General features: G+C 42.7%; 1 protein-coding gene across 1 annotated transcript in view; it reads left to right on the plus strand.

Moving 5' to 3' along the window:
* CYFIP1 (cytoplasmic FMR1 interacting protein 1) overlaps positions 1-15,906 on the plus strand; it is a 95,504-nt gene that overhangs the window by 39,569 nt on the left and 40,029 nt on the right. The window contains 4 exon segments of the mRNA XM_036858865.1: positions 1,033-1,124; positions 3,405-3,522; positions 10,718-10,840; positions 11,710-11,835. Of these exon segments, the coding sequence (XP_036714760.1) occupies positions 1,033-1,124; positions 3,405-3,522; positions 10,718-10,840; positions 11,710-11,835 (459 nt within the window).

The following is a 15,906-nucleotide window of genomic DNA, read 5'->3' on the forward strand; positions in this document are numbered from 1 at the left end:
TCTTTGATAAAGCAGGCTCTCGAGAGTTTTCTTTTGCGATACCTTCTAGAAGCATCACCATTTCTTTTCCATCTAGATCTATAATGCCCCTGGAACTGGCCATGTGTATGCTGTGAGGTGGGGGCTTGACATTTTTGGATTTTTTTTTTCCTGTTATGGATATCCAGTTGACTCTGTCCAATTATTGCAAAGACCGTTTCCCCCCCATTGCTCTGAGGAGTCACCTGTGTCATAAAGCAGGTGTCTGTATGTGTGTGACTCTGCCTTAAGTTCTCTGCTCTGCCCCACTGGTCTGCACCTGCGCTCCAGGGCCATGCTGGCTTTAGTTGCTGTAGGTTTCCAGCAGGTCTACTTACCAGTCTCCAAGTTATGTTCTTCACAATTGTCTTGAGTATTGTCCCTCCATCTTTTGAAATACGTTTTAGAATTGACTTGCTGATTTACACATACACACAGAAACCCATAAACCATTTTTCCTCTTGGAATATTGTTTGGGATTCCGTTGAATCTATAGATCAATTTAGGGAGAATTGATATTTTTAAAATACCGTGTCTTCCAATACATGAACCTAATGTATTTCTGTATTCACTTAGAATTTTAAAAATTTCTCTAGAATTCTTGGTATTGTTTTTGTCTAGAAGCCTTGCACATATTTTGTTAGATTTAATAATATATACTTTTTATTTATTTTTCGATGCTATTGTAATTTTTTTCTCTTTAGATTTTTGTTTTCTAATTGTTCCTAGTATATAGAAATACAGTTGATTTTTTTTTTTTATGACCATGGATCTAGCAACAAGGTAGGTTAATTTTAATATTTGAATTGGTTTTATGAGAGTTGGTTTTTAACTTTTATTTTGTTCTTCTTAAAGTGAACGTAGAAGTTGTTTACAACTTTTTTGCAGTAAGTGATTTGTAGAGATAGCATTCAACCCACAGTAATTATTAGCATTATTCATTCTTCTTGCGATTGTATTTGGTGACTAAACATATTTAATGACCCTGGGATTTTTTTTATTCTTTGAATGCAGCAGCTCCAGGTGGTTCCGCTGTTCGGGGACATGCAAATAGAACTGGCAAGATACATCAAGACCAGCGCCCACTATGAGGAAAATAAATCTCGGTAGGCAGAGAGTGAGCTGTCCAGTTAGAGCATTCTGCAGTGTTCTCACTGTGGTTCCTAACACTCCACTTATCTATCCAGAGATGCCACCTTTGACATTTTCAACCACGTGGAACCGAATGCGTGATATGGTAGCCTTTTCCACGAGTGGATGTTTGCATTTAAATTCATTTACAAATGCAATTTATTTCCTTAGTAGGATAGCCACATTTCAAATATTTAATAGTTAAGGTCTACTGTTTTAGTCAGCACAGATATAGAACTTTTCCATCATCCCAAAGAGTTCTGTTAGTGCTGGCCACAAGTACGGAAGTATAACCAAATGCTCTGGGTGCTTATAAAAGCTTAACAGCAGCCTGCTGGGGAGCGGCTGGATGTTTACGTGTAACTTACAGAGGGTACAGAGCTATCACCCAAGGACCCAACCAGGCCAGGCCCAAGGTCTCTGTGGTTGAGAATGGTCTTTACAGTTTTAAAGAGTTTTTTTTAAGGTGATGGCTCTATGGCTGATGTGTGACAGAGACCGTGTAGCCCCCAAATCCTAAAGCATTTACTTTCCGGACCTGTCCTGAGAAAGATGGCCAATCCCTGTCATAAAGCATCTGCAGCTCACAGGTAGAAATGATAATAAATACACAGTACTTTTTATTGCACTTGCCAAACACGTGGTCTCCATTCAGCCATGGTTTTGAAAAATACAGTTGCACCTCAATCTGGTTACTCAAAGGTAAACAGTCTTTTTCTGTGAAGACCAAATTGTAAACACGTTAGGCCTTTCTGGCCACATGTGTCACATACTCTTTTTTGTTGTTGTTTTTTAAACGACTTTTTAAAACTGTAAAAACCATTTTGTGTGGCTCTATGGCCATGCAAAAGGTGGTCGCATTGGGCCCATGTTGTATGTAGTTTGCCAGCCTCTGTGCCAGCTTGTTTCCTAACACATCTGCCATTAAATCTGATATGTGATCACCTTCCTATAAATTACATTCACTAATCTCTCTTCACTTCAGCATCAACTTGAGCTCTGATTTGGAGGGTGTGCTGATTTCCATGGTATAAATGGAAATGCCTGAGTTTAAGTTAACAATGTACAACTCACCTCCTACCCTAACAAACACAGTCAGATCCAGATCATAAGTAACTGTAAAATCAGTAAGAGAATCAGGAAACAAGGAGTTTTGCATACTTTCTTTATTTTTAATATGATCTGTTGTAAGTCGGCAGCCATTATTACCAATTAGATTCTGTGTTTCACAGCCACCAAGGCAGGTGCCTGAGCATGCAACAATCAGCTCCAAGAGCTCAGCCCAATGGCGTAGCACCTATGTCTGGCCGCAGGGGGTGGGCGCAGAGTGGGCAGATGTTGACATCGGACTCTGGGCTCCTTGCCTCTCCTGAGGTGGACATGCTGTCTGGGGCCTGCAGGGGAGGCCAGTGTGTTTAAGGTGGACCCTGGCAGAGGGCCTGGGCCTTGTGTGCTTACTGCACACTCAGGGAGCTGCCTTTGCTAATGCCGTAATCATCACGTAATCCTGTAGTAAAATCAGAAAGTTAAAAAGTGATGCTGCTTGAGATAGTGTACTGATGACCTTGAAAACTGGTACTCTGAATCCTTTCCTTCTAGCAAAGGGGACCAACTTGTTAAAACATGGTGTGAGTTGGTGCTGAGTGCGAGGGAACTGAGGGAACCGCTCTGAGCCCAAAGCAAGGCCCGTGCTTTCTGCCCAAGAAGTCCAACAGATTTAATTCTTGATACATGTTTTTCCACCACATTGACTGTATCCATTTGCTGCTGAAATGGTGTGTTGTGCACATAGTTAGTTATAGCAACACTGTCTAATTTCCAAGTCTCTCATTAAGGATAACTTTTGTCCCTGAGTCCTTGGCTGACTTGTTTTGTACTATAGCTGTGTTTTCATATGTGAGTAATAAGGAAATATTAGTTCCTGCCTACTCTGCAGTAATCTGTCAAGGGGCGCTGCAAGGTTGTTGCAGTGTCCTGAACTCAGCAACACCTCTCAGCTTTGTGGAAAGTAGTTTGCCGATTAAGGAGAAATTACAGTTCCTTTTCCAGAATACAGACATGAGAAGGTAGGACGCAGCCCTGACACAGGGAGATGAGGCAGGCCCGGCTCTGTTTCCATGCGGAGAGTTCCACGTTTCCTCTGCACCTCTACCTCTTTGCTGCAGCGGGGCTCCCGGGGTGGTAGGCGGGCCTGCTGTGCATGTGCCCGCAGCCAGTCGCCTGTCAGGTAACGCATGCTCCCCCTTTACCACCAGATGGACGTGCACGTCCTCCGGCAGCAGCCCACAGTACAACATCTGCGAGCAGATGGTACAGATCCGGGAGGACCACATGCGCTTCATCTCGGAGCTGGCGCGCTATAGCAACAGCGAGGTGAGTGGCCTCTGCCTGCAGAGCACACCCGGGGACACGGGGTCCGGTGTGGCCCTTGTATTCTCTGCACCCAAATACCACCATTGATCGCTTTGAGAAACATAGTTTAGCGCTGTGTGCTTAAAAAGCACTGATTATAATGGATGAGGCAGGGCAAATATAATGGAGTTTGTTTGGATCTGTTCAGCTGTACAAAAAGCATCTTCTTTTTTCAGAAAAACGTTAACATGGGGCTGAGGACTGAGGTGAGACCATGAATTAAGTGCATTTCCTAGTGTAGTTCCATGGTTCCAAGCTGCTAGGAGAGGGGTGGGGGGAGTGGAGGACGTCAGGAACAGAAGGGGTGGTTCTGACTTGCGCCCCTTTCGTGTCTGGAGGGAGGAAGTGCAGGAGCCTCCGAGTCGGTGGGCAGATGCGTCGAGAGCCCAGAGGAGACCTGGAGTTGGGTGCTGGAGGAAGCGGGGTCTCTTCGGCCGTGGGCCTTGTTAATTCCTTCCGGCTTTGCAGCTGGGTTCTCTGTGTCCTTGCTTGGGCCGGCCACATTCCCCACACCTGCCCCAAGCCTGGCTCCATGCCATGCCGCCCGCGCGTGGGGTGGGTGGGACAGGGGTCCAAGCGAGGAGGAGCAGCTGCAGAGCGTCATTTCTCACGTCTTAGGGGACCGGACACCGAGGTCAGGGTCAGAGCGGCGGTCAGTGCCATAGATGCTGCAGATGGTCTAGAGGGACCCGGGGACCTGGGGCCACATGCGCAGGTCTGGTTTTTGAGATCGTGGTACCTTAGGGTTCTCAGGAGGCCCATTACATTTGGGGGGAGCAACTCTGTTGGTCCGGCTCATTGCAGGGCAATGAGCACTCCATCCCTCACACCCAAGCACTTGGCATCATGTAACCAAAATGACTGAAAGACAGCCCAAATGCTTGGGGCCTGTCGCCTCCTTGCAGAGCCCAGGTGGGCGGCCGCCTCCCCATGAGGCAGCGTTAGCTCACCCCTCTGCAGAGGCCAGTGCAGCCCGAAGAGTAGAGATGGGGGCCAGTCCCCAGGACTTCATGATTTAGTTGTGAACTGAGTTCATGAGATGCTCTCAAACAGCACAGAGCTGGTTTCTACCTTTCCAAATAGGAGCACTTGACAGCATGCATGGTTCCTGTGTGCCTTCTGGGGTCTGCTGTCGTGCCTTGATGATCAGATGATGGTTTTAATAAGAGGAAAAAGATCCACCTTTGAAAGCTTTGCTCAGTTTATTTTTAAAGAGATTTATGAAGACATAATCCACATACCAGACAATTCTCTGATTTAAATTATACAATTCAAAGGTTTTTAGTCCATTTCTGAACATTTTCATCATCTCCCAGAGCAACTCTGCACCCATAGCAGTCCCTCCCCATTCCCCTTCCTTCTAGCACGTGGCAATCTACCTTCTATCTATGGATTAGCCTACTGGACATTTTATATAAATGGAATCATATAATATGTGCTCCTTGGTGACTGGCTTTTTTCATTTGACATAGTATTTTCAAGGTTCATCCATGTTATAGCATGTATCAATAATTTTATGGCTTATTTATAATATTTATAATAATTTTATGGCTGAATAATACTCCACTGCTTGGACACACCACATTTTGTTGGTTTGTTCATCTGCTGTTGCCTGATGGACAGTGGATTACAAATAATGCTACTGTGAACATCCATGTACAAGTGTTGTGTGGACCTAAGGTTTCGTTTCTCTTGGGTAGATATCTTGGGATGGAATTGCTGAGTCTTATGGCACCTCTGTGTTGAACATTTTGAGGACTGCCAGGCTGTTTTCAAGGCGGTTGCACTATTTTACACCCGCCAGCAGTCTGTGAGTGTGTGATGTCCCCACATCCTTGCTGGCACTTGTTGCTGTCTGTTTTTTTGATTCTGGCCATCCTAGTGAATGCGAAGCGGTATCTGGTTGTGTTTTGGATTTGCATTTCCTTAATGACTAATGAAACTGAGTATCTTTTCATACGCTCATTGGCCAGTTTTTTTTTTTTTTTTCTGTTTACCTTTCTTTTTTTTTTTTTTTTTTTTTTTTAGTAATTGTTTCCCCCCCCCCTTTTAATTAATTAATTAATTTATTTTTGGCTGTGTTGGGTCTTCGTTTCTGTGCGAGGGCTTTCTCTAGTTGTGGCAAGCGGGGGCCACTCTTCATCGCGGTGCGCGGGCCTCTCACTATCGCGGCCTCTCGTTGTGGAGCACAGGCTCCGGACGCGCAGGCTCAGTAGTTGTGGCTCACGGGCCTAGTTGCTCCGTGGCATGTGGGATCTTCCCAGACCAGGGCTCGAACCCGTGTCCCCTGCATTAGCAGGCAGATTCTCAACGACTGCGCCACCAGGGAAGCCCTGGCCAGTTTTTTAAAATGTCTCTTGAAGTCATTTGCCCATTTTTACATTGGGTTATTTCCTTTTTTTTTACTGTAGAGTTGTGTGAGTTCTTATATTCTGTCCCTTACCTGTTATGTGATTTTCAAATATTTTCTCCTGTGTCTTTTTGCTGTCTTGGTGGTATCCTTTGAAGCACAATTTTTTATTTGTGATGTGGTCCAATTTTATCTATTTTTTCTTTGGTTGTTTGTGCTTTTGGTCATAGTGAAGAAACCGTTACCTAACCCAAGTCACAAAGATTTGCCCCTTGTTTTCTTCTAAGAGATTTGTAGTTTTAGCTCTTATATTTAGATCTATGATCCATTTTAAGTTACTTTTTTAATATGGTATAAGTTAAGGGTCCAACTTCATTCTTTTGTATGTGGATATCCAGTTTTCCCAGTACTGTTTTTTGTTTTTTTTTTTTTAAAAGCAGAAGTTGTGATATTATTTTTTTTAAATTTAGGAACAGGATCTTTTTTTTTTTTTTTTTTAAATTGTTTATTTATGGCTGTGTTGGGTCCTCGTTTCTGTGCGAGGGCTTTCTCCAGTTGCGGCAGGTGGGGGCCCCTCTTCATCGCGGTGCGCAGGCCTCTCACTATCGTGGCCTCTCCTGTTGCGGAGCACAGGCTCCAGATGCGCAGGCTCAGTAGTTGTGGCCCACGGGCCCAGCTGCTCCGCGGCATGTGGGATCCCCCCAGACCAGGGCTCGAACCCGTGTCCCCTGCATTGGCAGGCAGATTCTCAACCACTGCGCCACCAGGGAAGCCCCCCAGTACTGTTTTTAAAATACCATTCTTTCCCCACTGAAGGCATCCTCGACAGAAATCAACTGACTGTACACCTCCATGTTCATTATAACATTATTTACAAGAGCCAAAGCAAAGAAACAACCTAAGTGTCTATAGACGGATGAATGGATAAAGAAAATGTGGTATATAGTATGCAGTGGAATACAATACAAAAGAAGGAAATCCTGGGACTTCCCTGGTGGTCCAGTCGTTAAGACTTCGCCTTCCAATGAAGGGGGTGCAGGTTCAATCCCTGGTCAGGGAGCTAAGATCCCACATGCCTCGTGGCCAAAAAAAAACCCAAACATAAAACAGAAGCAATATTGTAACAAATTCAATAAAGACTTTAAAAATGGTCCACATCAAAAAAATCTTAAAAAGAACGAAATCCTGCCATTTGTGACAACATGGATGGACCTTAAAGGGCATTATACTAAGTGAAATAAGTCAGACAGAGAAAGACAAATACTATTTAATATCACTTTATGTGGAATCTAAATAAACCCAAACTCATGGATACAGAGAACAGATTGGTGAGTGCCAGAGGCAAGAGGTGGGAGAAATGGGTGAAGATGGTCAGAAGGTACAAACTTTCAGTTATAAGATAAATAATTTCTGGGGACGTAATATACAGCATGGTGACTACAGTTAACAATACGGTATTGCATATTTGAAAATTCCTAGGAGAGTAAATCTTAAAAGTTCTCATCACAAGAAAAAAAATTGTAACCATGTGAGTTGGTGAATGTTAACTTACTGTATAATCATTTCACAATATATGCATATCAAATCAAATCATTGTACACCTTAAACTAATACAAAGTTGTGTGTCAGTTATTTCTCAGTAAAACTGGGTGGTGGGGGGAATCAATTGATTGTACTCCTGAGGCTTTGTTTCTGGGCTCTCAGTTCTGTTCCATTGACCTTTTGTCGGTCCTTATGCCACTACCACACTGTCTTGATTTTACAGTTTTATAGTAAATCTTAAAACCAGATAATATAAGCCCTACAGCTTTGTTCTTTTTAAAGATTGTTTTGTCATCTTTGTCAAGATTATTTGTGGATCCTTTGCATTTCCATATGAATCTTAGGATCAACTTGTCAATTTCTACAAAATAAGGCATCTGGAATTTTAATAGGGATTGCACTGAATCTGTATATCAGTTTGGAGAGTATTGCCATCTTAACAAGATTGAGACCTCCAATCCATGAACATGGGGGATGTCTTTCCATTTGTTTAGTCCTTCTTTGATATCTTTCAAAAACGTTTTATCATTTTCAGAGTACGAGCTTTGTACTTATTCTGTTACATTTATTCCGAAGTGTTTTATTCCTTTTGATCCTACTGTAAATGGAGTTATCTTTTTTTTTTTTTTTTAAATTTATTTATTTATTTATGGCTGTGTTGGGTCTTCGTTTCTGTGCGAGGGCTTTCTCCAGTTGCGGAGAGGGGGGGCCACTCTTTATCGCGGGGCGCGGGCCTCTCACTGTCGCGGCCTTTCCCGATGCGGAGCACAGGCTCCAGACGCGCAGGCTCAGTAGTTGTGGCTCACGGGCCTAGTTGCTCCGCGGCATGTGGGATCTTCCCGGACCAGGGCTCGAACCCGTGTCCCCTGCATTGACAGGCAGATTCTCAACCACCGCGCCACCAGGGAAGCCCTGGAGTTATCTTTTTAATTTTATTTTCAACTTGTTTGCTCAGTTTCTTTTGACTAGAGGGTAAGGATTTGTACTGAGCAGGGACAGCGGCTGGGTCTGAATAGTTCATGAGAATGTCAGTGCAGGTGTGCACAGACCCGGAGTCCTCAAGAGCCCCCAGATCTGTTCACTTTCTAACAGTGACCAGAGTCAGGTTCTGGGTAAAAATTTTTCTTGTTTGTTTTTTGTTTAATTTCTCCATTACGTAAATTTTCAAGCATACAAAGGGAGAGACCAGTCCTGGCCCCTCAGGTGTCACACTGAGCTTAATCACCCGCCCCTTTTCAATTATTCCTCCAACCCTGTGCCTCGGTCTGGGTTAGCTTGAAGCAATCCAAGATAACATAGCACTCCCTCTAAAAGTATTTCCCATGTGTCTCTATAAGATAAGGGCCCTTTTTAAAATATAACCATAATACCATCCCACCTAAAAAACCAACAAATGTATTCCCTAATATTAAATAGTGGGTCATTGTTCAGATTTCCCCTGTTTGCTCATTATCATTAGTGGTGTATTTTTCCAGGTTTCTGTGCCTCAGGACCCAAATGAGTTCCATACACTGCAGTTGGTCGACATGCCTGTCCCCACCATCTCCCTCATTCCCTGTGGTGTCATTTGCCATGATTTCTGTGCCCTGTGTGTCCTGTACGCTGCCGGCTCAGGGGCCTGGTCAGAGTCAGCTCCCACTGTCCCGGCCCATTTGGCCTCTTGGCGGCCATGCTGAGGGCTGCTGGGGGGTCCAGCTGACTCTCTGGGATGTGGACGGCTGCATCCCCTGCCCTGATGCGTGACTTCACCAGGCCTCAGCTTGGTGGTCCTCTCAGCTCCTTGCGCCTTCCAGAGCTGGATTCCTTTGCTTTATGCATCAGTTGTTAAAATAATTGATTCCCTAGCATATCTAAAGAAACAAACCAGCTTTCTGAGTACTGTTTCCTAGTCAGTCTACTTCAGTTTCTTTCTGCCTTTTTCTTTTTTCTCCCGTGGTGTGAAAGTCCTCGTTCTTAAAGACTCCAGCATATTTTGACTGGGGTCAGAATATATGTCTCAGTATACACTCAGCAGTCTTAAAATAGCAGTACTGACACTGCTAATAACAGTTACTAGAAATTCAGATTTATTTTGCAGTTAATTTTGTCCTTAGGTTTCTTCCTCTGGGGATGTTACATCAAATCGTTATTTTTCAAAGTCACTGACGTGGTTTGTTTTGTGTTGGTCTCAGCCTACAGATAGTGATGCCTGGACCTGTACTGGTTTTGGAAGTCCCCACAGACACCCCACCTCCAGCCAGCACCAGAGCCAGTATTGTGGCCGGACTGGCCCTTGTGGTCCTTACAATGGCAGCATACCCTCAGCAGTGACCATCTGGGAACTTTGAGAAAAACAAGTTTGATTACTCACAGGTCCTAGAGGGTACACAGCACACCCAGAGCCCCAAAGCGAGGTCATGGGTAGAGAGGGAGGGAGCACAGACCTGGGGCTCTGCCTTTATCAGGGCTGAGGGTGGGGTGCCTAGGGTTTCACGGGTTCACTGTTGGTGAATTTAAAACAAAAGAGCAAGGATAAGGGTGTGGGAGGGGAAAAGCCCGGGTGGCAGTTATCTAGGTCACCATGGGCTTTCTACAAGGGGAACTTCATGGGTGGGCTGGCTCTTTATCTACTTGGGTAGCTGGCAATATATTTATTCAAGATGGATGTCTTTGAAATGGATGCCTTGGCAACCAAAATCTTAATGTTAGGCACTTACGCTACGTGGTTCCTCTGTGTGGTCACGATGCAAATTCAGTCCTACACAGTTCAGTTCATTGTTTCGTTTTGCGTTTGAGTTTGGGGGATCGCTTTTTCCCCCTAATTTAATTTTATATCGTAATATATAAACTGTTTACGTGGTTCTAAGGTGAGATCTGTCAGAGGAGGTATGTTCAGAGAAGTCTGCCTTCCTCTCTGCCCTCTGCTTTGCTGGCCTGTAGATAAACATTCTTAAATCTAAGTTTTCATTATTTGATATAAGCAAATACACATGTGAGCACGTTTCCCTTTATTAGCTAAGTTAGAAGCATACTGTGCGCATGTTTCAGGAAGGACCAGGTCTGCAGACCCCTCCAGCGCAGGCTGTGGGGGCCTTTCTCTGTCTTTTGAGCTACGTGTGCCCATCATGCGGCCTCTGCAGTTGCTCTGCCTTTGGATGCACTGAAGAGTCTTGTGCTCATATCATTTTCTACTTTGTGAGTGTACATTTGGGGTAGGCTCCTAGGTTGGGTTTGATAGGTGGTTTCCTGGACGTTTGTGACTTCTTGATGCTCTGTCTTCTCTAGGTGGTCACAGGCTCAGGCCGCCAGGAGGCTCAGAAGACGGACGCTGAGTACCGGAAGCTCTTCGACCTGGCGCTGCAGGGCTTGCAGCTGCTGTCCCAGTGGAGTGCTCACGTGATGGAAGTGGTGCGCGCTCTCACTTTTATTTGGAAATAAACCCCCTAGTTGGCTAGAAGTGCTTTTCTTCCCAAACTGGACTAAATTATATTTTTTCTGCATTAACTTTGGTCTTTGGATCGAGAACAAATTGGCTTTTTATCTTTGGCGCTAGAAATAAGAGTATATATTAATTTAAATGTTTCTAAGATGGCTCAATGTACATTTCATTTACATATATTACAAATAAAGGGCCTTATCTTTTAAAACATACTGATAGAATTAAATTTGTATTGTTATGATGATTTTTAATTCTCATTTTTTTTAAACAGCACTCTCTGTGTATTTCTAGCCATCAGTTTCTTTTGTTCAGGATTAGTAAAGTGGTTTCTGATGCATAGAAAGATTTGGATACCCATAAGTCATAGAGGATTTTCCCTTTTGTTGTTTACTTTGCTCAGATAAGGATTATTATATTTGGATGGGTACCTGATTGTTTGAAAGACTGATTCTTTTAGAAATGGTGATGAAACACTTACAGTCTTAGATATTCCACGTAAACTATCCAGGCCTTTTTACCTGATGTATTTCTTAAGTTTCTGATGTATTACTTGAACCTGAAGTCACATTGCCAGAATATTTTGCAGTTTCATGGAGATGGACTATGTGTGCACGTGTGTGGTGTCTGTGTGTGTGCGCACGTGTAGTGTGTGTGTGCCCACGTGTGCATGTATAGTATGCGTGTGTGTGCGAGCACACATGCCGCTGTGTGACGTTCAGACTCAGTGAACAATAGAAGGCTGACCTTTGGTAGCTTTGGTGATGGTCCTGTGAGTCAGACCAGCAGTGAAGCGTTTCGCATTCAGTGTGGCTGTCTCCCCCCTTTTTGACCACACCAGTATTCATGGAAACTCGTGCACCCAACCGACAAGTACTCCAACAAGGACTGCCCGGACAACGCCGAGGAGTACGAGCGCGCCACCCGCTACAACTACACCAGCGAGGAGAAGTTCGCCCTGGTGGAGGTGCGCTTGGCCTGCTTTCTCTGCCTTCTTTGACCCTGGCCTGAAACTGTCTTCCCTTTACAAAGCAAAGGCAAAAACATGAATGACCTGCTTATTTGATGTCATTGTTATCTGTGTAGGGCGGCCCTTTGCATCTGTCACAGTTGTCAAAACAGAGAGTAAAATAGGTTGTGGGTTCCCGGTCTCTGCGTGGACACTCCCCTGGGGCAGTCAGGGTACGTTCTGAGTGAGAGCCTGGGAGCTGCAGCAGCTTCTTATTGCCACACACAAGAGGAGTGAGCCAGGACCTGGGTGTCTGAGGGAGGAGAGCCCCTTTCACAGCTGTGTGGTCCCCAGCTCTGCACTGTCATTGGGACCCTTTGGATGAATAGTTCTTAATTGCTCTGCCATCCAATGTTTGGATGTAGATTTTGTAGCTGTACATTTCCTGCCTTGTTTAAGGAATCTTTGCATACCCCAAGGTCATGAAGATAGTCTCCTACATTGTCTTCTGGATGTCTTATTCTGCTTTCACATTTGGATCTGAAATGTCCCCACCAACCCTCCCAACTGCTCTACTTGCCACCTCTGTTGTGAGTCAGGTGACCATACCTGGGCAGGTGTGTTTCTGCTCATGTTCTGATCCATTGGTCAGTTTGTCTATCCTTTCCTAACACCCCTCTATGTTAATTACAATAGTTAATCGTGTGTCTGGTGAAGCAGGTCTCTCTGTCTTCAAGAGTTCCTTAGCTATTCTTGTGCTTTGTATTTTCATAAACATTTTAGAATCATCTTTCCATGTCCCAGTGAAACCTGTTAGAATTTTTTATGAGGATATGAATAAACCTATAGATCATTTTAGGAAGAATTGACAAATTTATAAAATTAAGTCTCTTATGAATCTGGTATGTCCCTCCATTTGTTAAGATTCTCTAAGATCTCTTTTCATCTGTAAAACTTTTGCACATCTTTTGTTGGCTTTATTTCTAGGTATTTGATATTTGATGGTGTATTTTAATTTTTTTCTAAATGTTTATCACTGATGTTTAAAATCAAAATTATTTTTTGTATTTTCCTTGTATCTACCAACTTGTCTAGACTCACTTATTAATTATAATAAATTACCCATGTATTCTTTTGGATTTTCTACTTATATAATCATATCATCTGGAAATGATGACAGTTTTATTTCTCCCCCTTCTATTTTTTTTTTTTAAATCACACTGGGTAGGATCCCTACTCATTAAATAGAAGGAGGCTTCAGGCATCTTTGTCTTGTTTCTCATCTCAGAGGGAAAGCTTTCAACATTTCACCGTATGATATATTTGCTGTAGGTTCCTTATAGCCACCCTTCCTCAGATCAGAAAAGTTGCCTTCTATTCCTTGTTTGCTAAGAGATTTTATCATGGATTTTATATTAGTTTTATAAAACACTTTTGCATCTGTTGAGATAGTTTTATGACTTTTTTATTCCATTAATGTGGTAGATTTACACTGATCGGATTTTTTGGATCAGGTTTGATGTTAAGCTAGCCTTGCATTCCTGGTTTAAACTCAACTTGATCATGATATATTATCCTCTTTATATATTGCTGGATATAAGTTGCTAATATTTTGATTTGGATTTTTGCATCAAGTTTCATGAGTAAGAGTGGCTTTTGATAATACTTTTTTCTTTCAGTGTTTCATTTTAGAATACTTTCAGATTTACAGAAAAATTGCAAAGGTAGTACAGTGAATTCCCATATACCCTACACCCATTTTCACTTATTACTAATATCTTACATTAGTATTGTTACATTTTTAATAAGCCAGTATCAATACATTATTATTAGCTAAAGTCCATGCCTTATTCATATTTCCTCACTTTTCTATAACGTTCTTCCTCTGATCCAGGATCCTACATCGCATATAGTCATCATGTGTCTTTTGGCTCTTCTAGGTCACGACAGTGTCTCAGACTTTCCTTGTTTGTGATGACCTTGACGGTTTTGAGGAGTGCTAGTCAGGTGTTTTTAGAATGTCCCTCAATTGGAATTTATCTGATGTTTTTTTCTTGATTAGACTGGGGTTGTAGCTTTTGCGAAGGAGGACCACAGAGCTGTTTTCATCACCTCACATCAGAGGTCCATGCTGTCACTGTGGTTCATCAGTGTTGACCTTGGTCACCTGGCTGAGGTTACCCACACCAGCCACTGCCCCCTTTCATAGGGCGCCTTTGGGGAGGAAGTCACTGTGCTTAGCCCACACCTGAGGAGTGGGTAACATTCCTTTTTTATAACCTTCCACCCTAGTTTTTGGATGCTGGCTTCGTAAAATGGCTCACAGCACTTCCTTCTTTTCTGTTGTCTGTAGTGGTTTGTGTAAGATGTTATTTTTTTCCTTAAATGTTTTCTAGCATTTATTGATGAAGCTTTTCCTTTATGGGATGGTTTTTGAAACTTTCAGTGTCTTTGCTATATGTAGGGGGGTATTCAGATTTTCTGTTTCTTCTTGTATCAGTTTTGGTAAGTTGTATTTTCAAGGGTTTTCTAAGAATCTTTCTCAATTTTCTAATTTTTGACACAGTTTTTTATAGTAAGTTCTCATCTTTTTGGTAACAGCTTTTTCCCCCGCATACCATACAGTTCACCCATTTAAAGTGTAAAATCCAGTGCTTCGGGGGTACCTATTCACAGAATTGTGCAATCACAATCAAATTTGGAACATTTTTGTTGCCTCAAAAAGGAACCCATTAGTAGTCACCCCCCACCCCCATTCTCCCCTTTCTTCATCCCGTGGCAGCTACCCGTCTACCGTCTGACTCTATAGATTTGCTTATTCTGGGCATTTCATACAATACGTGGCTGTGATTGGCTTCTTTCACTTAACATAATATTTTCAAGGTTCACACATGTATCAGTATTTCGTTCTTTTCATTGCCAAATCATATTCCATTGTATATATATATCACATTTTATTTATCCGTATTAGCTGATGGATACTTGGATTGTTTTAGTTTTTCACTTTTGAGTAATGCTCTTATGAACTTTTGTGTATAGATTTTTGTGTGGACTTGTTTTCATTCCTTCTGGTGATACACCTAGGAGTAGAATTGCTGGGTCATATGGTATCTCTATGTTTAACATTTTGAGAAACTACCAGATGGTTTGCAAAGTGGTAGCACTACTTTACATTCCTACCAGCCTTGCTAGAGGGTCCCACTTTCTCCAACTCCTTGCCAACCCCTGATATCTGTCCTTTGATTCCAGCTATCCTACTAGATATGAAGGAATATCTCATTGTGGTTTTGATTTGCATTTTTATAACAACTAATGCTGTTGAGCATATTTTCTGTGCTTATTGATAGTTTGTATATCTTTGGAGAAATGTCTATGCAGATCCTTTGCCCATTTTTTAATTGAATTAGTTGTCTTTTTATTATTGAGTTCTCTATATATTCTAGATACCAGTTCTTATCAGGCATATGATTTGCAGTATTTTCTCCCATTAACTTTTTACTTTCTTCATGGGGTCTTTTGAAGCATAAAAGTCTTTAATTTTGATAAAGTTCAGTTTTTCAGTTTTCCCTTTGGTTACTTGTGCTTTTGGTGTCATATCATAAGAAATCACTACCTAACCTAAGTCACAAAGATTTATTCCTCTGTTTTTCCTCATATATTTGAGGTGTGATCAATTTTGAGTTAATTTTTTTATGGTGTGAGGTAGGGTGTTCTGTCAGGGGTCCCCAAGACCACCCTCAGGCTAAATTTGCTAGAAGGACTCACAGGACTAAGTAGCTGTTCTATTCAAGGTTATGATTTATTACAGCAAAAGGACACAGGTTAAAATCAGCAAAGGGAAGAGACACCTGGGTGAAGTCCAGGAGAAACCAGGTGCAAATTCCAGTGTCCCCCTCCTATTGGAGCTGCAGGGGATGTGCTTAATTCTCCTGGCAGTGACGGGTGATTACAGATGCAAAGTGTTGCCAACCAGGGAAGCTCACCTGAGCCTTGGTGTCCAGGAATTTTATTGAGGGTCAGTAATGTAGGCACATAGCACATGCACGATTGACCTCAGCTACTCAGACTCCAGATCCAGAGCAAAAACAG

Source organism: Balaenoptera musculus, chromosome 7 (genome assembly GCF_009873245.2).
Source record: "Balaenoptera musculus isolate JJ_BM4_2016_0621 chromosome 7, mBalMus1.pri.v3, whole genome shotgun sequence".
Classification (NCBI taxonomy): Eukaryota; Metazoa; Chordata; class Mammalia; order Artiodactyla; family Balaenopteridae; genus Balaenoptera; species Balaenoptera musculus.